A 25,419-nucleotide genomic window follows, 5' to 3' on the forward strand; every position below is an offset into this window, starting at 1 on the left:
TTGCATTTATGTTCACAAGAGATACCAGTCTGTAGTTTCACCTTCCCCTTTCTTATGTCTTTGTCTAGGTTTTGTTATTAGAGTAATAGTGGCCTCATAGAATGGTTTAGGAAGTATTCTCTCTGCTACCTTCTGAAACCGATGTAGAGAACTGGTATAATTTTTTCCTTAAATGTTTACTAGAATTCACCAGTGAACCCATATGAGCCTTGTACTTCTAGCATAAAAGGTTATTAATCATCTACTAAATTTCTTTAATAGGTAACAGGCCTATTCAGATTGTATACTTTTTCTTTAGTAAATTTTGGCAAATTGTCTCTTTCAAGGAATTTGTCTAAGATGATCATATTTGTAGGCATTGAATTGTTTATAGTATTCCTTTATTATCCTTTTTATGTCTATTGGACCTATAGTGATGACACCTCTTTCATTTCTGATATTGATAATTTGTGTCCTCTTTTTCATATTTAACTTGACTAGAGGTGCAGTGCCAGAGAATGTTCAAACTACCATACAGTTGCACTCATTTCACATGCTAGCAAGGTAATGCTCAATCCTTCAAGCTAGGCTTCAACAGTATATGAACTGAGAACTTCGGGATATACAAGCTAGATTTAGAAAAGGTAGAGGAACCAGAGATTAAATAGCCAACATCCACTGGATCATAGAAAAAGCAAGGAAATAAAAAAAAATCTACTCCTGCTTCATTGATTACTAAAGCCTTTGACTGTGTAGATCACAACAAACTATGGAAAATTCTTAGAGATGGGAATACCAGACCACCTGACCTGCTCCTGAGAAACCTGAATGCAGGACAAGAAACAACAGTTAGAACCTTACATGGAATAATAGACTAGTTCAAAATTGAGAAAGGAGTATCTCAAGGCCGTATACTGTCATCCTGCTTATTTAACTTATATGCAGAGTACATCATGCAAATTCTGGGCTGGATGAATCACAAACTGGAATCAAGATTGCCGGGAGAAATAAAGAATCTCAGGTATGCAAATGATACCACCCCAATGGCAGAAAGCAAAGAGGAACTAAAGAGCCTTTCCATGAAGGTGAAAGAGGAGAGTGAAAAAGTTGGCTTAAAACTCAATATTCAAGAAAAAAAAACTCGACATTCAAAAAACTAAGATCATGGCATCCAGTTCCATCACTTCATGGCAAATAGATGTGGAAAAAGTGGAAACAGTGACAGATTTTATTTTCTCAGGCTCCAAAATCACTGTGGATAGTGACAGCAGCCATGAAATTAAAAGACACTTGCTCCTTGGAAGAAAGCTTTGACAAACCTAAATGGCATATTAAAAAGCAGAGACATCACTTTGCCAACAAAGGTCCGTATGGTCAAAGCTCTGGCAATAGTCATGTATGGATGTGAAAGTTGGACCATAAAGAAGGCTGAGTGCCAAAGAATCTATGCTTTCCAATTGTGGTGCTGGAGAGGACTTGAGAGTCCCTTGAACAGCAAGGAGATCAAACCAGTCAATCCTAAAGGAAAGCAACCCTGAATATTCACTGGAAGGACTGGTGCTGAAGCTCCAATACTTTAGCTACCTGATGAGAAGAGCCAACTCACTGGAAAAGACCCTGATGCTGGGACAGATTAAGGGCAAGAGGAGAAGCAGGCAGCAGAGGATGAGATGGTTAGATAGCATCACTGAGTCAACAGAGAAAAGTTTGAGCAAATTCTGGGAGAAAATGAGGGACAGGGAAGCCCGGCATGCTGCAGTCCATGGGGCTGCAAAGAGTCAGACACAACTTAGTGACCGAACAATAACAAGAGGCATATTGCTTTTACTGGTCTTTTTCAAAGAACTATTATTTGATTGTATTGATTTTCTCTATTGATTTGTTTTCAGTTTCACTGACTTCTGGTGTAATTCTTTTTTTTCTTTCTTATGCTTACTTTGGATTTAATTTGCTCTTGATTTTTCCAGTTTGCTAAGGTGGGAATTTAGATTACTGATTTTATATATTTTTTCTTGTCTAATACATGCATTCAATGCTGTAAATTTCCCTCGAAGCACTGCTTTTGATGCATCCCTCATACTTTGATAAGTTGTGTTTTCATTTTCATTAGTTCAAAATATTTTTAGTTTCTTTTTTTCCTTTGAACAATGCATTATTATTTACTACAAGTTTCACTATAAAGGTATAGAAATTGAAGCAGTATAAGTAAATAAGGTGTATAGGTCAATGAAACATGATAAATAACCTAGGAATAGACCAGCCTTCTGCTGCTACTGCTAAGTTGCTTCAGTCATGTCCGACTCTGTGCGACCCATAGACGGCAGCCCACCAGGCTCCTCTGTTCCTGGGATTCCCCAGGCAAGAATACTGGAATGGGTTGCCATTTCCTTCTCCAATGCATGTATCCATGCTAAGTTGCTTCAGTTCAGTTCAATTCAGTCGCTCAGTTGTGTCTGACTCTTTGTGACCCCATGAATTGCAGCACGCCAGGTCTCTCTGTCCATCACCAACTCCCGGAGTCTACCCAAACCCATGTTCATCGAGTCGGTGATGCCATCCAACCATCTCATCCTCTGTCATCCCCTTCTCCTCCCGCCCCCAATCCTACCCAGCATTAGGGTCTTTTCCAATGAGTCAACCCTTCGCATGAGGTGGCCCAACTCTGTGCGACCCTATGGACAGCAGCCCACCAGGCTCCTCTGTCCACAGGATTCTCTAGGCAAGAATACTGGAGTGGGTTGCCATTTCCTTCTCCAACAGACCAGCCTATACATGGGTAAATTGATTTGTGACAGAAGTGTCAGGGTAAGTCAGTGGAAGAAAGGATTGGCTGTATAACAAATGGTGCTTTAACAGTTGGACATACACATACATACTGGGGTGAAAACAAGCCTCAGCTGTTTCCTCATACCCTTCACAAAAATTACCTTGAAATGGATCAGAGACCAATACATAAGAGTTAAAATATAAAGGACTAAAAGAAAATGGGAAGGACATCTTTGTGATCTTGAGACAGAGAAAGACTTCTTATATAGGACACAAAAAGCATAAAACATAAGAAAAAAATTAATTGGGCTTCATTCAAAATTAAAAATTCTTACTCTTCAAAAGATACTCTTAATAGAAGACAAGTCACAGAGTGAGAAAATATATTTATGAAACATTTGAGGAAAAACTTATATCCTAGAATTTAAAAAGAATAATTCTAAATTTATAAAAAGTAACTCCAATTAATAAATGGATGGAAGATTTGAAGAGATAAATCACCAAAGGTAGGTGATTGGCAAATAAGCATATAAAAAGATGTTCATCATTAGGTTTTAGGGAAATGCAAATTAAAAACCACAATAAGAAGCCCTGACTATACTACATAGTATCTATGCTATAGGTACTATAAACCTGACTAGAATGGCTAAAAAGAATTTTAGTAACAAGTGCTGACAAGGACACAGAGCAATTGGTGGGAATACAAACTTTGGTAGTTTCTTATTCAAGTTAGATAGTCATTTGCCATGTGACTCAGCAATCCCACTCCTGATATTTACCCAAAAGATGTGAAAACATAAAAGATTCACACAAAGACATGTATCTAAGTGTTCACAGGATCTTTATTTGTAATGGCCAAAAACTGGACACAACCCATATGTCTACATATATTTATACAACGGAATACAGCAATAAAATAGAAAGCACTAGTTATACATGCAGCAACATGGATGAATCTCCAGAGCATCCCACTCAGTGAAAGAAGCCAGACACAAAAGACTATATGCTCTATGATTTCTGAATTTCTGGAGAAGGCAAAACCTAAAGACAGAAATCAGGTCAGTGGTTGCCAGGACCTATGGGTGGGATAAAAGGATTGACTGCAGAGAGGCAGGAGGGAACTCTTAGGGGTTATGAACAGGTCTTCTGTCTCTATTGAATAGTAGCTACACAAGTAGACACATTTGCCAGAATTTACCAAATTTTTATGAAGAATATTAACTTCAATAAAACAAAAAGATGGAGGCAGTGGGGGGTGGGGAGGCAGGGAATCTTCATCTATATGTTAACTGGCACAATCCAAAGTAGACGAAGAATCTGAGAGGGACAAAATGGTAGAGTAGAAGGACCTTGAGTTCACTTCTTCTCATGAGCACACAAAAATCACAACTGCTGGACAGCTATTGATAAAAGAGACTGGAACCTACCAAAAAAGATATTCTACACCCAAAGACAAATAAGAAACCCCAACAAAACTATAGGAGGGGCATACTTGAAATATAATCAATTCCAATACCACCCAGGTGAGTGACCCACAAGCTGGAGAACAATTATATCACAGAAGTTCTCCCACAGGAGAGTTCTAAGCCTCATGTCAGACTCCCCAGCTAGGGATTCAGCATAAGGAGGAGGAGCCCCCAGAATACTTTGGCTTTGAAGGCCAGCAGAGTTTGACTGCAGGAGCTCCACAGGACTGGGGAAACAGACTCCACTTTTGTAGGGTGTAACACAAGGTCTCACACACCAGGACCCAGGGCCAAAGCAGTGACATTGTAGGAGCCTAGGCCAGACCTATCTTGGTGGGTTTCCTGAGGAGGTGGGGGGAGGGAAGGGCAGCTGTAGCTCACCCTGGGGATGTGGACACTGGTGGTGGTGGCAGAGATATTGGTGAATGTCATTTACATGAATGTTCGTGGAAGGCAGACATCTTGCCTGGGTCATAAGCACCAAGGCCCAGCCCCACCCAACAGACTAGGCGCCAGTGCTGGGATGTCTCAAGCCAAGCAGACAGGCTGCCTCAAGGCTTCCTGAGCTCACAGCCACCTTTACACAGGTCCCTTAGCACAGCCCCGCCCACCAGACCCAGCTCCACCCACCAGTGGGCAGGCACCAGAAACAAAACTATGATCCTGCAGCCTGAAGAAGGGAGTCTGTAAACTCAGGTCAGAACCTACCCTGGGAACAGCTGCTCCCTGCCCTTGCGTGATGAGAGGGGAATGCACTGCTGGGACACTTCTCCAAGGTCAAAAAGTGTAACCTACCACGGATAGAAAAGGAATATGTTCCAGACGAAGTAATAAGATAAAACCTCTCAAAAAAAGGAAAAAAAAAAAACAAAACTAAGAATTGGAGTGGAAATAGAAAAATCTACCTGAGAAACGGTTCCAAGTGATGATCATAAAGATGATCCAAGAACTCAGGAAAAGAATGGATGCACAGATTGAGAAGTTACAAGTTTTCAGCAGAGAGAAAATATAAAGAACCACCAAAGAGTTGATGAATACAATAACTGAAGTGAAAAATACATTAGAAGCAATCAACAGCAGAATAAATGAGGCAGAAGAACAAATCAGTGAGCTGAAGACCATGGTGGAAATCATTGCCACAGACCAGAATGATGGAAAAAAGAAATGAAGACAGTTTACAAGATCTCTGGGACATCACACATAGTAACAGTCGCACTACAAGGGCCCGAGAAGGAGCCTGAGAGAATATTTCAGGAGGTAATCATTGAGAACTTCCCTATCATGAGAAAGGAAACTCGCCCAAGTCCAGGAAGCACAGAGGGTCCCACACAGGATTAACTCAGGGAGAAACAAGACATAAAGGCGCACGGTAATCAAACTGACCAAAATTAAAGAGAAAAGATGAAAAGCAACAAATAACACACAAGGGAACTCCCACAAGGCTAGCAGCAGATTTTTAAGCAGAAACTCTGCAGGCCAGAGGGAGTGGGGTAACAAAGTGATGAAAGGGGCAAACCTACAACCAGGAAATCTCTTCCCAGCAAGGCTCTCATCTAGATTTGATGGAGAAATCAAAGGCTTTACAGACAAGCAAAAGCTAAGAGAAGTCAGCACCACCAGACTAGCGTTGCAACAAATGCTTAAGAAACTTCTATAGGAGAAAGAGATCACAACTAGAAACAAAATTATGAAGGGGAAAGCTCACTAGTAAAGGCAAACTTAGTAACGGTAGGAAATCATCTACACATAAACATGGTATCAAAACCAGCAACCTTGAGGAGAGCGCAAATGCAGGATGTTGGAAATGCATTTGAAATGGGAGACCAGCAACTTAAAACAATCTTTTTTATACACAGACTGCTATATTGAACCTCATGGTAACTGCAAACCATAAATCCACCAGATACACACACAAAAAGGAATCCAAACTCTGAAGTTGGTTATCAAATCACAAGAGAAAAGAGGAAAGAAAGGAAAACAGTCTTTCAGTACACCTAGCTAAGCACTTCTGCTTTTGAGCACTCATGCTTCCTTCTGCTCAGATCCTGAACAAGGCACTACACTAGCCACCCAACCCTCCAACCAATTGGGGCAGAATTCAAAGAACCTGGAGCAGCCCTGAGGTCCATAGGCTCACATGTGGGACACAGTCCTGCCTAATTTGGGGAATGGACACAGAACTGGAAATAATCAGATACTACTTTGCCAACAAAGGTCTGTCTAGTCAAGGCTATGGTTTTTCCAGTGGTCATGTATGGATGTGAGAGTTGGACTATAAAGAAAGCTGAGCACCGAAGAATTGATGCTTTTGAACTGTGGTGTTGGAGAAGACTCTTGAGAGTCCCTTGGACTGCAAGGAGATCCAACCAGTCCATCCTAAAGGAGATCAGTCCTGGGTGTTCATTGGAAGGACTGATGTTGAAGCTGAAACTCCAATACTTTGGCTACCTTATGCAAAGAACTGACTCATTTGAACAGACCCTGATGCTGGGAAAGATTGAGGGCAGGAGGAGAAGGGGACGACAGAGGATGAGATGGCTGGATGGCATCGCTGACTCGATGGACATGGGTTTGGGTGGACTCAGGAAGTTGGTGATGGACAGGGAGACCTGACATGCTGCATTTCATGGGGTCGCAAAGAGTCGGACACGACTGAGCAACTGAACTGAACTGTGCTTCACATCGGTATTTTGTACTATGAAAACGTTATCTCTCTTGTTGATTACTTTGTCATAGTACCTGGACAAACATTTCAAAATTACTAGACATATTACAATGAGGATTGTAATCAAAATACATCTTTGTATTATTCTCTGGATGTATTTTTTTTCCAGTGGTTAAAGCAGATGTACTATGTATATTTAATAGGCCACAAATAGGCTGTTTTGGTTAACCTAAAGTTCAAATCAAATCATGTATAAGCCAGAATATCCCCATACCTCAATATGTAGAAACTTCTTACATCATTTTCCCCTTTTAGCTGTAAATCTTTCCATATAAGGCATTGATAAGCAGTGTATTTTTCCAACATTCCCACAATGGCTCCCTTACCTGCTCTCAGTCCATCCATGTCCCTCGGTGATAGGCCTCCTTTTTGTTTATGTATTTGCCTAATTGTCCACATTGGGGGAACACTAATCATGAACAGGCTCAAAGGTATGTTAATGAGGAAACGCTTTATCAGCCATATGTTTTGTCCTTTATACCCCACTGTCACACAAACATTGTACATATGTGTTAAGCAGTCAACTTAAAGCCAGCAGTACTACACATCATGAGTAGTTATACTCTGTGACAACTTCACTGGACAATTTTTTTCCATCCTGAACACTGGGGTCAAAAGTATGGTTAGAAGCAAAACAATAACTTTCCACTAGAAGTCACTGTTACCAAAATCAGATCAATATTCCAGGAGAACTTTGTTTTCTTAACAGAAAAAAACAAATTTAGTCTTGCATCAGTTTACTGTTAATAATAACAAAATTCATTTACCCAATTAACTTCAGTCTAATCTTAATCCTGATAGCATACAAAAGTCGTTTCTCAAAGTTCCTTTTTCACAAACCTTTTATTATTTTCTGGATCCAAACCGATTTGTCCCTTTTTTCCCCCCAACAACCAACTGTAGGACAAAATCATCATTTTTCCTTAACAACAATATATCCAGTCTTTATACCTTCTCTTCACCAACAACATATATCCTACTTGTTTTACACACTGAAATGCTTCCCTAATCATTTTTATGTATCACAATTTTTAACCCTTGAAAACCTTAACAAAACCAAGAAACAAGTGATTGAAATATTATACCAGCATTTTCTGATTGGCAAACTTGAGATCATATTTCATAACCTCTAAGACGTACATTTTTCTTTTTATTTTTTTAAGACATACATTTTTCATAGCACAATTTCCAAGCACTTTTAGTTTCCCTCTTGGCCTTGCAAGAAGGCAAAAGTAGATAAATTTAGGTTTGTTTGATTTGCAAACACTTACCTTTTTTAAACCAGTTAAATAGAGCTCCTTTACGAGTTAATCTCAGCAATATTATCCAAAAACACATCTTGAGACATAAAAAACATCCAGAGATCTCATTGTTTCATCTTTTTATATTTCACAAATTAGCCTTTGCAATTAAACTTACCAGTTTATGAATAACAGAACAGTCCAATTTATACAGCTGATTTTAAAAACCTGCTTTTTCTTTTTTCTCCTCCTCCCCCTCCCCACTTTGACTTCAAGTTTTCTGATTAACCCAGGGCTGAAGTCCCAGGCAAAGTGGGTTGTGTTTGTATTTCAAAGGCATGATGAGTTAACTTCAAGTTTTCTCCTAGGCATATTTTTGTTTTCTCAGGATCAGAGTTCGGGGCGGGGGGGGGGGGCGGCGGATTCTATCAAGCCAGCTTTCTCTAACTGCATATACAAAAAGAACCGGGTTTTGGAATTTCAAAAGAGTTTCATCTTAACCAGTTTTTTCCAGAATCTAAAGAACACTATTGCATACATTAGTTTAAAAAAAAAAAAAACACCTTTAGTCATAGTTTCATAGCTTGAATTTTTCTTAATGAATTGAACCTGAATTTCTCATTTTACAAAAGACAAAGATACCAGTCACACAGATGGAATACATATTCACACACCAAAAAACAGATCTGTCACAAACCATCTCTGAGGGTGACTGGTACAGAATCCCAAAAAAACACTTCCCCAACACAAATGGTCCTCAATGGTAGTTGGACATCAGAACCAATTGGCAAAGTGCCCAAATGACGCTCAGTGCCCACAAGCAGCCCTCAACAGCAGACAGATGTCAGAACCAATTGGCAAAATGCCCAAATAGCACTTGTTGGCCACACACAGTTCTCAGTGTCACACACATATCAGAACCAATTGGCAAGAATGCCCAAATAGCACTTCATACTCACAAATGGGAAGGTTGCCTGGTGCACACCAGTGGACCTATCCCATCTTGGAGCGCGTCACCTCATCCCCAACGCATGTTTCCATTCCACCAAGGAAAAGTGTAAGCTAGCAGCTAGTGCCAACAGGGGAGAAACAGGGAGCATCCTCAAAACAAATGATTTTGGCTGCTGCTAGGAACGTCCCCCAAATCCCCTTCTCGAAGCCAGCTAGTCACGAGCAGCAGACTCATATGTTGTCATGGACATGGGAAACCCAGGAGAGCCAGGTGTCAAAGCACAAGAGCTGTAGCAGTCTGCCCCACGTTGGGCGACAAAAAACTGTTACTGAAAGTGGGGGTCTCGCTGCTCACTCTCAAAAGCCTATAAAGTGGCCAGATTGGTAGAAAGGAGAGTTTGCTTGAGTTTGGATGCCCCCAACTTGGAGGGGGTGGAGGGCAGACATCTGTCCAAAGTCCGACTCCACCCCCCCCACCCCGCCACAATGAAATTAGGGGGCAAGAGCTTTTATAGACAGAGGGAGAGGGCTGCAGGCAGAAACAGTACAGTCAGCTCTGACAGTCATCTTGAAATTGGTCATCAGTGGTCTAACCAGCATCATGTTGTTTTTCAATACAATTAATCATCAGTTCCAGGGTTGGTTTGTCTCCATTTCTTTAAGGCCAGTTCCCAGAGTTGTGGGGGCTTCCCAGGTGGTACTAGTAGTAAAGAACCCGCCTCCTACCAACACAGGAGACATAAGAGACACAGGTTCGATCCCTGGATCAGGAAGATCCCCTGGAGGAGATGGCAAGCCACTCCAGTACTCTTGCCTGGAGAATCCCTTGGACAGAGGAACCTGGCAGGCTACAGTCCACAGTGTCGCAAAGAGTTGGACACAACTGAAGGGACTGAGCACGCACACATGTCATGGCTACAATCTGGTCATCATGTAATTAACTTCTTCCACCTGGTGGGGGTTTCAGTATCTATAATGTAACTCACAGGATATGGCTCAGAATATTATCTATAGCCCTTGAGAAGGAACTGAAGGTCCCTGACTATGTTTAATGAGTACATTATTTGGTCTCCTCTGACTGTTTTCTTTTGTTTCCACATGTTCACATTTCTCTGATTAAATTTATTCTTTGACTCAAGTTTTCCACAGGTAAAAGGCAGGCAGAGGACAAGGCAGGGAGGGGCTGCAAGGGTCACAGGGTCCTGCTCTGTTTCAATGAGAGAGATTTGTATGGTCACCAACTGTGGGCCAGAATTATATTAGGCATCTAAACTTTATTGTTGAATTTGAGTGGTACTCATCCACCCTGGACCCTCATCAGATCATGGCCAATAACATGAACAAACATTCCTTTGGTATCTTGACATAGTTGAGAAGGGCTTGGTCAAAAGATACACTACGAAACAACAAATGTGAGATGTACACAGATTCTGGGTTCCTAGAGAATCATGGATTATAGGTCATAGTTCACACTGTCATCAGGAAACTCACCCAACAAAGGTTTGTAAAATTGCATCAGTGGTGAGATAAGGAAGTTGGAAAAAGTAGTGATTGGTAAGGTTGAGTCACAATTAGTCTCAGGTGGGAGCAATTCTTCCCGTTTCTAAAAAGCTCCCCTAGTATGCTAAAAGCCACTGATCCTCAGACTACACTTTGCATGGCAAGCTGATAGACCTTCTTGACACCAGTTTAAAAAGGAAAAAAAATAGAGTTGACTAACTTGGATCTAAGCCATACATGTAGTTGGCATTAGGAACCTGCCAGCCAAGGTGTATGATTTTACCAGAAAAGTAATCATTTATAGAGGGAAAAGACCCAGCCAGCCCTGAGGCTCAGAACATGAGGAAGATGAAGCCGGCGTTGACGGGTCTGGAAACACATGTGTGTATTGTTAGTTGCTCAGTCCTGTCTGGCTCTTTGCGACCCCACAGACTGTAGCCCTCCCGGCTCCTCTATATAAAATAGAAAAAGAATGGGCAACAGTCATAGAAATAGCAACAACGTTGTTCAACCGAATAAATAACCCTTGTTTGAAAAGCAAAGAAGGTACCCTGGGTATTTGAAGTCAGTCCCGGGAACGCCAGACCCAGGACACTAGACTCAGGCACAGAAAAAGGGAAACTTCAAAGTCTTAACAACAAGCAACGGAAAGAAACCAGCGCAGGCAAACCAACACTGTAAAACAAACGTGCATAAGGCAACCAGGTAGATTCCCAGAAGTAGGAAGTGAACTTACCTGCTTATCTTCAGCTTCCAGAAGGAACTGAGCAAGCAAAATCAGTGTCCTAGTCCCAGAGGAAATAGCATGTCCAGCAAGGAATCCAAGAAGAGATGACGTGTGGGAGCTGGAAAACTCAGCAAAGGCAAACGGACTTATGTCTGCTACCCGACGACGTAAAGTTACGTCGTACGGAACCAATGAGAGGCCTGTATTCCTTCCTACACGTGTGAGTTAAGTGGCTCCAGCTGTGAAAATTGGCAAATAGCATGAGGGAGGAGGCAAGCTGGTAGAGCCCTGAGTCTGAAAAGCGAGGTCCCAGATCTGCAGTATCAGCATCACCTGGGAACCTGTTAGGAAATGTAAATTCTCCGTCCTCCAGGTAATTCTGATACAAGCTCACTGCAGTAGTCGGTCGAAAGCATGGTGGAGAGAGAAAGCCAGGTGTGGTAAAGGACAATCATTTTAACTTGGTTTGCTAGTACTTTTAAAGAGCTATTGAAGAGTAAAGTCTGTTTACAGGAAGAAGAAAACCCGGCAAAGATAATGTAGAATAATAATAAAGTATGTTCAGTGATCCACAACAACAAAACCCAAAATGGATGAATGTAAATTGTAGTAAAAAATACAGGTGAAAATTTAATAACTGGCATTAACAATCTTTGCCTCTAAAGCTTTTTATTTCCCAGCCACATAAATGTGTCTACTGGTAACGACACTGTCTCTTTCAAATGTATTTCTCTAACGTGGTAAGGGAAACCACCTTAGGTAGGTAGCTCTTTGGCCAAGGAAGTCGTGTAATATAAACATGTAACAGGGTATTCAGAAAAATTGCTAAAAATCCTGATCCAAAAACATACATCTTCAGAAAGTCATACAGTACAATGAAAATGGAGGTTGTTGTTCAGTAAGTAAGTTGTGTCCAACTCTTTGCAACCCCATGGATTGCAGTACGCCAGCTTTCCCTGTCCTTCACTATCTCCCAGTGAAGAGACATCAAACTCATGTCCATTGAATCAGTGATGCCATCCAACCATGTCATCCTCTGTCGCCCCCTTCTCCTCCCACCCTCAGTCTTTTCCAGGATCAGGGTCTTTTCCAAATTCCAAAAGATGGAGGTAGCAGTGTGTATAGGGTGGGTGGGTTGTTGGTTTCTTTTTTCATATTCAAATTTTACCTCCTTGTCTGACCTTATCAATATAGACATCCCCCAACACCACATATTTATTATGTCCCAAACCAATATTATTTCTCCCCCTCAATAATTTTCTGCTTCTATTTCTCTCCAAAAACTGCTCCTCTTCCTTCTTTTGATTCCTTATTTTAGAGATGTCAGGCACATCTATGTGTTCTCCCAGACTAGAAACATAGGTGTCTTCTTGATTCTTCTAAGGCTTTTGCCCATTGTTCTTTTAGATTGATTTGTTAAAAGTTGTTTTTTTTTTAAATATTAAGGACATTAGCTCTTGTCTGTGTTATATAGGTGAATGTTTCCCAGTTTATGGTTTATTTTTGTATATCAAATTTTCATGTGTGTGTGGTATAGCTGTTTTAAATTTTTATGTGTTCAAATTTATCAGTTTTAGGTTTCTATATAATCAAATTTATCAGTAATTTTCTCTATCTATCAAGCATAGAAGTACTCAGACTGTTTCATTCAGTAAGCATTATGATGACAGGTCTTGGGCCTAAGAACTTTTCAAAAGTCTATAAAAATACTTGAAATCTGAAACAAAATATTTTCGCTCCAGAAAAAAAAATGCAAAATATAAATAAATGTTTAACTAGGTATCTACATATATGACATTATATCAACCTCATTAATTATTAAATTTATCATTCACAAACTTTTTTTTTTTAAATACATCTGTATTTTGCTGTGTCCTACCTGAATTTCAGTGGCTCTCATAGTCAGTACTTTCTTTATACTCCTGCCAACACTAGCTAATTTCAAGTGCCCTAAAGGACTGCCACAGTCTCCTTAACTGTTCTGTCTGCCACAGATATTTAGGGTCTCCAGGTCACTCCAGAATTATCATCCTCACTCAGAGCTGAGACTATGCTACTCCTCTCCTCGTAAGTGCTGAACTTCTCAGTGTGGCTTTCAAGGCTTTGTGTAGTTTGACTTAAATCCAGACTCTCTGCTTTTAACTCCCTTTTTTGCTTCTCTGGGCCAGCAGACAGTTCCCTCAGCATTCCCCATCCTCTCCTCCTTCTGTTAATGTTGTTTTCTCACTCTGCAATGCCTTTCCTTCTCAGTTTACCTGCAGTTTTACTCCGTCCTCAAAGCTCAGCTTACATACCACCTACTTGTGTGTTTTTCCTGATCCTTCAACTTCCTTCTCCTCTCCTCCACCCACCTCACCTGTCACGTGTGTGTGTGTTTGTGTGTGTGTGTTTGTGTGTGTGTGTTTGTGTGTGTGTGTTTGTGTGTGTGTGTGTGTGTCCCACCTCACCTGTCACGTGTGTGTGTGTGTGTGTGTGTGTGTGTGTGTCCCTGCCTGCCAGTGTTTATTATATTCACCCGTCTAAGTTCCTCAGAGCTGGAGTCTTACCTGTATCTTTGATAGAACTAGTATAGTATGTATTCAATAAAATACTCATTGAATCAAACCCCTTACCCTTCTTGTTCTCCCTTTGTTTTAAAACCTTTTGTTGTTGCCATTGTGTAATATATCACACTGCAGAATTGTATATAAAATAGATACAAAAATTTAAAAATGTAGCTTTGAAAAATTGTACCTACCACATAGTTAAAAAAGTGGAAAAAAAAAAAGTGAACACTGCTGATATCTTTGAAACCCTGTGTATGCCTATCCAATTACACGGACTTCCCTACAGGGCCCCCAGATTAACACTCAAATTTTATGTCACTGTTTTCCCTTATAGTTTCATTACCTATTTGTGTCTCTGAACAGTGGTGTTTAGTTTCGTCTGCTTTTAAAATGTTAAGTGGAAACATACTGTGTGTGTCCTTCTGACTTGCTTTTTTTCCTTCAACATTAAGATCTGGAGATGAACTCATGTCATGTGAAACTGTAGTTCCTTAGTTTTCTTTGTTGTGTGGGGATTTCATTGTATATGTAAACAGTATTTTATTTTTACATGTTATTCTCAATGGGTATTTGGGTTGTTTACATTTGGGGTCTTTTACAGGTAGGGCTACTGTATGTCCATTCTTGTAGGTGTGTCCTGGAGAACATACACAAAGGTTTCTGAAGACTATATAGCTAGGAGTAGAACTGCTGGGTCCAACGGTGGGCATTTGTTTTGGTTTAACGTGTAATGCCAACTGGTTGTCCAAAGTGAGGCACGGTGTATGCTCCCCATAGTCCGGAGGGGAGCTCCCCTTGCTCCAGGCCTCCTACATGCTTGGTATTGTCTCAGTTTTTGGTTTTCAGCTATCTAGTGGGTATGAAATTTTTTATTTCCATGATTACTAATGTGGTTGCTCATCTTTTCATATGTTAATTGCCACTTATGTTTGATCCTGTGTGAAATACCATCTCTGCCGTTAGCCTAGCTGTCTCAGTGCCATCTAATTTAATGGAGCTTTGTTTCCTCACTGATCTTCGATGCCAGCATTGTCATAAATCAAGTTTCTCCACATGTGCACGAGAATGGATGGCTCTTTTCTAGCCTTTTGGTCTGGGGGCAATACTGTACCATCTTCATGAGAAGTTTTGATGTCTGTAGGTCCTTTTCCTCTTCACACACCTTGTGTGATTGGTGCCATTTTTTTGTTTGTTTTCTTTAGAGGGATGGTCTGACTACTAGGCCACTGTTTTTGTTTTTAACTAATTTTAAAGTTCAGTTAGTTACCCACTTACTCCCTCTTCAAAGACAAAAGTTTTTTCTTTGACATTTATAGTATTTTTAGCCTTTTGACTTAGCTTACAAACATATCATTATTTTGATCAAAGTAAAAGAAATACTTCAACTAGTTTTTGTTCCTTCCCTTCATTCCCATCCTGAAGAATAGAGTCTAAAAGCCTCACAATTTTAAAAAATGTCTTTGTCTGTCTGTCGGCTTCTGGGCAAACACAGGGGTAAATTTTGTTTTCTTAACACTAGCAAATCCACTGTCACAGCACTATTTCGTTCCAAGGCCTGATCACCCCCAGTCTGTCACATTGTTCATTTTTCAGGATTTCTTATTGCTTACCACTTGCCTTTCCTGCTGAAGTCTAGTGGTTTCTCTTTGTCTCACAGTAACCTGGTTTCCATATTTGTTGATTTCCCCATCAGCTGCTGCCTGTGAGTTTTTGGACATTGTGGAGCTGCTACTTCAGTCCGGGGCCAACCCCATGCTCCGAGACCAGGACGGCTGCCTGCCAGAGGAGGTGACAGGGTGCAAAGCAGTTACTTTGATGTTACAGCAGCACACAACAGGCAAGGCTTAATCAAAAGACTGGAAAACTATGGTCGACAACAGCACAGGGCTCCGGTGGTGAAAGAAAACTGCAAAATGATACATCTTTTGCCGCCCATCTTTGGTATATGTTGGCTAATAAAATCAGTTGTGAGGAACTGGAATTGTGAAGTCTCAGCAATTCATTCTACTTGCATACATTCTGGCGAGTTCCGTTTTGGTGATGAACATGTGTACTGTGCATAATACAATCCAATTCCGCTGAGCGTGCTCTGAAATTTATCACTGTTCTAGAGGCTGGGAGAGGAGGAGATGCGTCGTATTTCACAATATTAAACATGGCTGCTCTTTAAAAAAAAAAAAAAAAATACAGAAGGGAAATAGACCTAGCAGTACTACACTGACAATTAGAGAAAGTTCCATGAAATCTCAATATTGGGATGGAGCTCGGACAGTTTCCTGGCATTTGGTACAGCTGGTCTGAATAAGTAGCTAAAGTGTCTATTCTTTTGTTAGACAGAATTGGGAAGCTAAAACAACCAGAGTCACTGAAAACCTAAGAATCGTGGGCATTTTAGGATGGAAACACAGATTCTGAACAATTCACTAGTTAGGTCAGGATTCCTTAAACTCACCTTCACAAAACAGGGAGGAACCTCCTTCAAGCCCTTTGCATTGGCTGTAATGTCCCTGTCGCATATGGCAGCAGTCTCTGTAACTAGCTCAGGCCTCAACTGTTAGGCCTGTTGGGGTCTAAAATGAAATAGCCATAATGCTCCAGTACTTAGGTGTGACTGAAGTTATTTCTGGAGAGCTTCTACTTTTTATTAAAAACATAAACAACTACACCACAGGTTTTATTTAAAGGACAGACAAGTGTGCCACTGTTGAAACTGGCTCCCCTTTAAGCCTCAAGAACTCCATCTGGGGAGTTCCTTAACATTTCTTATTATGTAAGGAAAGTATAGATAGTTGTCAGGGAAGAGAAATGAAGAAACAAGTTGAGACGCAGAGATGACCATTTAAAAGATCATTTTTCTAAGATATCACTCCTAAGATAACAAGGAATAAACTTGCTTAGTGGCACCCTCAGCAATGGACAAGAGTTGCATTAGCTCAACCAGCCCCTCCAGAGCAGAAATGAGGCATGTTAAATAATGTTGCTTATTTTGTGATTTTTCTGATCTCTAATTTTCAGAGATGTAAACCAAAACCATTCACCAAGATCATTCATTTTTAAAATGACTTCTTAATTATCTGTGGAAGAGATATGCACGTTAGTACATCCTGAAATGTTACTGTAATTCTAGCAGAGCATTCTCTTTGTTATCTCTTCTTTTCCCACAATTTCAGCTACATGGCAACCTCCTGTTCAGCTAACCTCATGTTCCACATTAATTGAATGTGTTTTAAGAAACATTATTCATTATTTACAGTAAAAGCGACCAAGACGTTGCATACAGCTTTTAACTGATAGTACTTTGTGCATTTTTAGGACATTAGCAAATCAAAATGTGTTCATTCATTTCCGATTTACAAAGTAGTTATCTGAGCAAGAAGCTATCAAGAAACTCGTTTTTTCATCTCTTTTTTGTAATTCAACCTTGATATTTCTTAGACAAGTGTTTAATAAGCTATTTTGCCACATCTAAAACTATATAGTTGTTTTTAAATAAAGAATGTAATTTGGCTTTTATTACTTTGATTTTAAAGGTTTCAAATTTGCACTGAAAGCTATCACTAAAAACATTCATCAACTTAACATTTTTAAGTACATTCTAAAATCAGTTTCCAAAATCTTTATGCTTTTGTCACCAGTATCTAAATTTTCAAAAACTTTGCTGTCATATATAACAATCTATGGATCATCTCCCTGTGCCTTATTACGGGGAAGATTTCATCCATAAATGTCTGAGAAAACTGGATCTTGATTTGTTTTCATTCCCCTTAAATTACTGAACAATTATTTAGTGCCTCACTCGTCAGCTTTTACTGGTGGCTCAGGGTTTCTCTGGTGGCTCAGATGGTAAAGAGTCTGCCTGCAATGTGAGAGACCTGGGTTCGATCCCTGGGTTGGGAAGATCCCCTGGAGAAAGAAATGGCAACCCACTCCAGTATTCTTGCCTGGAAAATCCCATGGACGGAGGAACCTTGTGAGATACAGTCTCCACGGGTCTGCAAAGAGTTAGACACAACTGAGCGACTAACACACACACACACACACACACACACACACACACCACGTGTCAGCCAGATCATGAGTTCCATTGCCAAACCTGCAATGCTTGCCATCAAAGAACACAAATTTACTGGACCAGAAAGCTGGTTAACTTCCTCAGATAAGTGGTGAACCACTCTTTCATATAATTCAGCAGGATAAAACTAGGACATACTTTATTTTAGTGTAAGTTTGGTTTTGTTTTGCAGATTTTTTTTTTCCTGGACAGATTAGTCATGTTCAAGCCAATTAGCATTTGAAAATATTCTAGAAAACCATTTTCTGAAGGTTCATTTCCTCTTCCTTTCTTGGCCATGCCAAGCAGCTTGTGGGATCTTAGTTCCCCTACCAGAAATGGAACCCATGTCCTCAGCAGTGAAAGCATGGAGTTCTAACCACTGAACCGCCAGAGAATTTCCTAAAGATTCAATTCCAATCATGGTTCAACCAAAACTTCAGAGTAATTGTTCAGTCTTTTTTTTTTTTGAGTACATGAGTATTTTTTAAAAGCTTTTATCTTATATTGGAGTATAGCTATTAACAATGTTGTGATAGTTTCAGGTAAACAGCAAAGGGACTCAGCCATACATATGCATGTATCCATTTGCCCCCAAATTCCCCTCCCATTTAGTCTGCCACATAACATTGAGCAGAGTTCCCTGTGCTATACAGTAGGTCCTTGTTGGTTATCTGTTTTAAATATAGCAGTGCTGTACATGAGTATTTTAAAAATTGAGTCTCCACTGTGTTCCCAAACTGGAAACCAGTTGGCTTGGAGGCCTTATAAAGTAATGGGTAACTAGAAACATTCGTCAGAGTTATGAATAGTTGCTTTTGCTACTTTACCACTAGCATTTTCTAGACTATTTACAGTTTGCCATTCTACTTTCACCTCATTCTCAATTCCACATTTATTCTATTGTCTTATCCTCTAGCCACCTCTGTAGATGTGTGTCTAAACATAAAAGCATGCCCAGCACCATTTTCCTATGTCCTTAATAAAGTGAAAAGGGGAATGTGTTGCTTTTTGTTTTTTTTCTTTTCTGAAGATATTGTGATCAGAACAATGTTAATGACTCTGTATTTAATATTTATTCAACACTGTCATTTGCTTTGCCCTCAACCAACTCATATAAGAGGCCCTGAATGCCATTACAGTAGTCTTGATACACACTAGGGAAAAACGAGAAATAGAGAATCATGTAAACAAACATTACAGAAGAGGCAAAAGAAAGCAAGTGAATCACTGTTATCTTCAGAACTCTAGCTTGAGTCAACTAAACCAGTGTTCTTAATTCTTGCGGAGTTCCAGCTCATTCTTCCCTAGAACATGGTGTTGTACATGAAATCTTGAGGTCTCCTGAAGCCCATCTCTGAACTCCATGGGGTCTGTGAATCCCCTTTAGAACCCCTTCTTTTCTGGCTTCTTGTTACCATACTTCAAGAATGAGAAATCTTTTGTTGACTTGAACCCATTTTCATAGTTTTAAGTGCTTCTACTGAATGATGTATGGGGTCTTACTGTGTCTTTTTTTATTATTTAAAAAAATGTTCAAGATTTCAACAGTCTACCTAGACTACAGTTTTATCAGTGATCACCACAGTTGGAAATTTTTAAAGAAGTCTGGGCCAAAATATTGGACCCTAAACTGTTTGACATCTGATTCTGCTGCAGGGTAGAAATGAGCCCACGTGTTCAATTCTGTGTGACTAATGATGGCTTTTTATATGCATTAGCTCTTTTTGACTTTTCAGAATGCTTTCATGGGCATATCTAATCTATCATCCTTCCACAGTAACCCTGTAGAGTAGGTAGTACAAGGGCTCTTAGGCCACTTAAAGGAGGGTGAATCTGAGATATTAACAGGTTACTTAAATTGCCCAAGATCACAGAGCAGTAGCAGAGCCATAGTTCAGACCAAATCTGCTGAATCTCAGCCCCTTTATTGGTCCACAAAATTCATGTGAAGTTTTAAAGCCCCTCCTCCATACATCCACAAATATTTCTTGAGAGCCTTCTAAATGACAGGCATTGTTCTAGGCCACTGTTATTCCTTTTCCCCATTATTGTGCATATTTAAAAGTACTTATATGATGTTATCTCAAAATACTGGCATTGGCAGGTGGGTTCTTTACCACTGCACCATCTGGGAAGCCCCACAAGAGATCTTAGAAGCTATCTTATTTTAGAGCTTCCCCGATGGCTTAAGCGGTAAAGAATCCACCTGCAATGTAGGAGATGCAGGTTCAATCCCTGATTGGGAAGATCCCCTGGAGGAGGAAATAGCAACCTACTCCAGTATCCTTGCCCAGAAAACCCCATGGACAGAGGAGCCTGGCAGGCTGCAGTCCGTGCGGTTGCAGAGAGTTGGACATGACTGAGCACACGCAGTCAAAGATATTGCATGGACTATCTTGAAAAGTCTCATAGAAATTCACAAGTTAATAATCAAAAACTAAATTATTTAAACCTACTATAACTATGTTTCTAATAAAGAGACAAGAAGTCAGCCAACTGGACACATACTGTTATCTCTGATGCTTGTTAGGTAGAAGGGTAACAACCAAAGTATTGTATCTAGAATCGTTTCTATTGTATCTTTTTTAAAATGTTTCAGCATTTTCTGGATAAAAGGTTGTCATAATCCGGTGAACCTTTCTATTAAATAGGTATTTCTTAGCTTCTTGCCAGGTTTAACTACTTGGCTATGGATTATTGTTCCATGTACAATATGACATCTTTGAGGATTAATGAACAAGGTGTGTTACTGGAGCAGAGCTGAGCCTGGGTTGGAGAAGGGTTAGCGCCCAGGCTAACATATGCTTCAGCTGAATATGAAGACTTTCAAATGTTTATTTAGCATTTAACGGCTGAAACACGAAGGCTTTCATCAGACTTTAGGTCCCTAAAAGATCACCTTCATAAGTAGATGTTTATCACAAAAAGGTATGTAACCCACAAGTAATGAAAATGTCGAGTTTAAATATATTATTAAATGAATTTTGAATCCTAACCTTTAAGGCATTTGGGGTCAAATGTTTTAATAGTAGTCATAATATTATAATTGATGAATTTTAAGATGCACATTTTTTCACATTTTAATTTATCCAAAATTGGATATCTTTTATAAACAATGTCATAGTTGAATTGGCAGCATTTTTTCTTAGTAACACATAAACTACTGTATCTTAAAGTCAATACATTTTAACATTAATGATGTAAACAGTAATTACACCTTACCTTGTATAGGACTTTATACACAAGCATCTTAAATGAAACTCAGAATTATAAAAGTAGAAATAATTGGTATTTTCTCTATTTTACAAATGAGGAAATTGAACTCAGAGTTGTTAGGGAAATTGTCCAAGGTTATACAAGTACAAACAATGGAAATGCCCATCTTTATATAGGCTTTATTATATATCAAGCACTTCAATATACACAATCTTATTTTTCCAGAATCAGGGTGGTTATCCAAACCTGTGATACCAAGTCCCGAGTTTTCCCTGTACTACCTTATCAGGATAAGCTAAAGCAAAACCAAAAGTAACCACGGTCAGAGGCTGAGGATTTAAAATCTTCTTTGTGGATTTTATATACACATGTTGGACTTTCTCCTTGTAGCATAAAAAGACTTCAGTGCAGTCTTTTGTAATCATGTGATTTGAAAAATTATTATGATCGTTACTGAAGCTTTACCTTGAGCATCTTTAATTATTTCAGAAACTATTCACAGTTCCTTCATCAGAGGGATTTAGGTCAAAGTGCAGTGATTATTAGAATGAAGGGGAAAAAAAGCTTCGTTATACTTATCATCTAACGTTTATTATGCACCAAGTATGATCAATTTTTCAAATATGCATTAATTGGCATTACACTAAAGGATTGAACAGGAAAGGCTATTTAATCTCATCTTTATTCACTTACCCTTGAAATATTCTTGTCATGCTCCTACCTGAAAAGCAGAACTTAATGGCTTAATCCTTGTATGGATCATCATAGTTATTGGGAGTTCATGGCTTTTTATTTATTACTATTTTTACTTTATATGTAAATCATTCAAATTTTTCTGTGTTTTGTTATATCACTTCTCCTTTGCACAGTTATAAAATACATGTCATTACTGTACATTTTTATTCTCTCTTCTCTTGGAAATTCATGAATTGGAGTCATTTCTGAGGGCAGTATGCCTTCCTCCAGCATTAGAAAGCTTGCTAGCCCTAAAAACCAGATTGAGATGGTCACAATGTACACGCTAGTTTACACTCAGGACAGACTCCTTCTCACTTTCTTCCTACATATCTTAGAAGGAATGAACATGAGTCCTTCCTATAACGCTGAAGTTAAAACAGAAAGTGAACATCCAAGGAGCTGCCGCCATAACATGCATTTGCCTCATGGTAGAACTCTAAGCACTCAGTGTGGGTTTCTCTTGAAAAAAAGTGAAAGTGTTAAGTCACTCAGTCGTGTTGGACTCTTTGTGACTCCATGGACTATAGCCTACCAGGCTCCTCTGTCCATGGAATTCTGCAGGCAAGAATACTGGAATGGGTTGCCATTTCCTTCTGCAGGGGATCTTCCTGAGCCAGGGATTGAACCCAGGTCTCCCGCACTGCAGGCAGACTCTTTACCAACTGAGCCACCAGGGAAGCAGAAAAAGACCATTTGAACCTAAGTTTACTAGACGCAGTGGCTGTGAGGGCATTAAGGAATAGAGAGGTGCCTTTCCACGGCCGCCCTAGGCAGCAGCAGCAGCAAATTCATCATCCACACTGCAGCCAGGATTTATTTTTCCTCTCACTTGTATAGCAATCCCGGTTTCCATTTTAATATTTAGAAGGTGAGTTCAGTTGATGGACACTTTGTGTAATAAAAAGCTCTTTTAAAGTACGTGCACACGTACACACACAGGATAAAAAGTGGCACTGTCGGTGGCCGTGGCTTTCATGGAGTACATTTGCAGAGCCCAATGCTTACTCCTGGATATGTTTACAGCACTTTAGCTCTGTTTGTGAGTTTGGAAACCTTCCAAAAAAAAAAGAGAAAGACATATATTATTGTTTATAATCTGCTTTATTCCGCCAAACCTTGACTGAACAGACTTGTGGATTGCTGTTTAAATCCCTCAGTGCCTTTAACTACCGATACAGAAAGTGGTTAATGCGCATTCTAAACGAAGCTTGGCATCCACTCCAGGAAATCACTTTAATTGAGAAGCATTAAATGTTAAAATGATTCTGAAAAAATAATAAAGCCAGCACACGTATTGAGTATAAAAGTCCTGGCCCATCCACCATATAAGTTCTTGGTTATCATATTCCTGTAGACTGGGGGAGCTGAAGTGTGACAGGTGTCAAAAAGAGTGACATTCAATTCCCTAGGTCACAGGCAGCCCCCATCAGCTGGCCAGGGAGCAGGCAACCTTCACTGTCTCTATTTAGAGATGAGGAGAGAGCTGTCAACTTTATAAATATTTGTCCCAGGTGACTAAAATATGAGATTTAACCCCAAAGTCCTTGCCTGGGCTTTCCACTGCTGTGCTGAAGCCATCTGTTGAAACCTATTTACCATTTTAATGGCCTTTTAAAAAAAATCTGCTTATTTCCAACTCCAAGTGTGTGCCAAGACCATTTTGGGGGGTTTATATTTTATCTTTCAGGAAGCAATTCCTAGCCTTTCCAAAACTCCCAAGCCCCTCTCAACCAACAGGAGATCCTGGTCCACGGTTGGCATGCAAGTGAGAGAAACATAAATGTTAAAAAACAAAACAAAAAGAAAAAACTCTCAAAGAATACACACACACACACACACACACACACACACACACACACACACATTAACTGAGTCACTTTGCTGTACAGCAGAGATTGGCACAACATTGTAAATCAACTATACTTCAGTTAAATAAATAGATAGATGATAAACAAACTCTCCCCCAACTCTAGAGAAAGCCTAACCTGTATCAGCCTTGAAAGTTCTGGCCATTTCAGTGATCTGCCAAACAACCTGAAGGATGAACAAGTCACATGGATACCTTTTCCTCCTAGGAGTCCCTTCTGTGGGAAGGGAAGACATGCATTCTGTCAGGGAAATCTGTGACTGTTAGTTTAATTACAAAAAAACCTACTACTTAATAACATACCTAAGTTCAGCAATACGTGAACCGTGAACTTCCAGATGTTCAAGCTGGTTTTAGAAAAGGCAGAGGAACCAGAGATCAAATTGCCAATATCCGCTGGATCATCGAAAAAGCAAGAGAGTTCCAGAAAAACATCTATTTCTGCTTTATTGACTATGCCAAAGCCTTTGACTGTGTGGATCACAATAAACTGTGGAAAATTCTGAAAGAGATGGGAACTCCAGACCATCTGACCTGTCTCTTGAGAAACCTGTATGCAGGTCAGGAAGCAACAGTTAGAACTGGACATGGAACAACAGACTGGTTCCAAATAGGAAAAGGAGTCCGTCAAGGCTGTATATTGTCACCCTGCTTATTTAACTTATATGCAGAGTACATCATGAGAAATGCTGGGCTGAAAGAAACACAAGCTGGAATCAAGATTGCTGGGAGAAATATCAATAACCTCAGATATGCAGATGACACCACCCTTATGGCAGAAAGTGAAGAACTAAAGAGCCTCTTGATGAAGGTGAAAGAGGAGAGTGAAAAAGTTGGCTTAAAGGTCAACGTTCAGAAAACTAAGATCATGGCATCTGGTCCCATCACTTCATGGGAAATAGATGGGGAAACAGTGTCAGACTTTATTTTTTTGGGCTCCAAAATCACTGCTGATGGTGATTGCAGCCATGAAATTAAAAGACGCTTACTCATTGGAAGGAAGGTTATGGCCAACCTAGATAGCATATTTAAAAGCAGAGACATTACTTTGCCAACAAAAGTCCGTCTAGTCAAGGCTATGGTTTTTCCAGTGGTCATGTATGGATGTGAGAGTTGGACGGTGAAGAAAGCTGAGCGCTGCAGAATTGATGCTTTTGAACTGTGGTTTTGGAGAAGACTCTTGAGAGTCCCTTGGACTGCTAGGAGATCCAATCAACGCATCCTAAAAGAGATCAATCCTGGGTGTTCATTGGAAGGTCTGATGTTGAAGCTGAAACTCCAATACTTTGGCCACCTCATGCGAAGGGTTGACTCATTGGAAAAGACCCTGATGCTGGGTAGGATTGGGGGCGGGAGGAGAAGGGGACGACAGAGGATGACATGGTTGGATGGCATAACTGACTCGACAGACATGGGTTTGGGTAGACTCCGGGAGTTGGTGATGGACAGAGAGGCCTGGGGTGCTGCAATTCATGGGGTCGCAAAGAGTCGGACACGACTGAGCGACTCAACTGAACTGAACTGAACTGAAGTTCAGTTTTTGTGTTTTAACGGGGCAGATGGCCAAAGGAAGAATCACCAAAGGAAAGAATTCTAAAGGAAAATCTTGATGTCATATTAGACAAAAGTGAGAAAAGAAAACA

The 25,419-nt window shown here is 40.0% G+C and overlaps 1 protein-coding gene across 4 annotated transcripts in view; it reads left to right on the plus strand.

The window, feature by feature from the left end:
- Positions 1-15,882, plus strand: part of ACBD6 (acyl-CoA binding domain containing 6) — a 194,383-nt gene extending 178,501 nt beyond the window's left edge. For 3 of the 4 annotated variants that reach the window (XR_014052382.1, XR_014052381.1, XM_081485838.1), the window contains 2 exons: positions 13,350-13,422; positions 15,595-15,882. Coding sequence is in view for 2 of the 4 variants with exons in the window: in XM_081485838.1 (XP_081341964.1) it covers positions 13,350-13,422; positions 15,595-15,749 (228 nt within the window). In the remaining 2 variants the exon portion in view is untranslated. The remainder of the gene's footprint in view (positions 1-13,349; positions 13,423-15,594) is intronic. The other variant, XM_081485840.1, reaches the window with a different exon arrangement.
- The last annotated feature ends 9,537 nt before the right edge of the window (positions 15,883-25,419 follow it).

This window comes from Giraffa tippelskirchi, chromosome 5, assembly GCF_054371585.1.
Source record: "Giraffa tippelskirchi isolate mGirTip1 chromosome 5, T2T-mGirTip1v1.2.pri, whole genome shotgun sequence".
NCBI classification, from domain to species: Eukaryota; Metazoa; Chordata; class Mammalia; order Artiodactyla; family Giraffidae; genus Giraffa; species Giraffa tippelskirchi.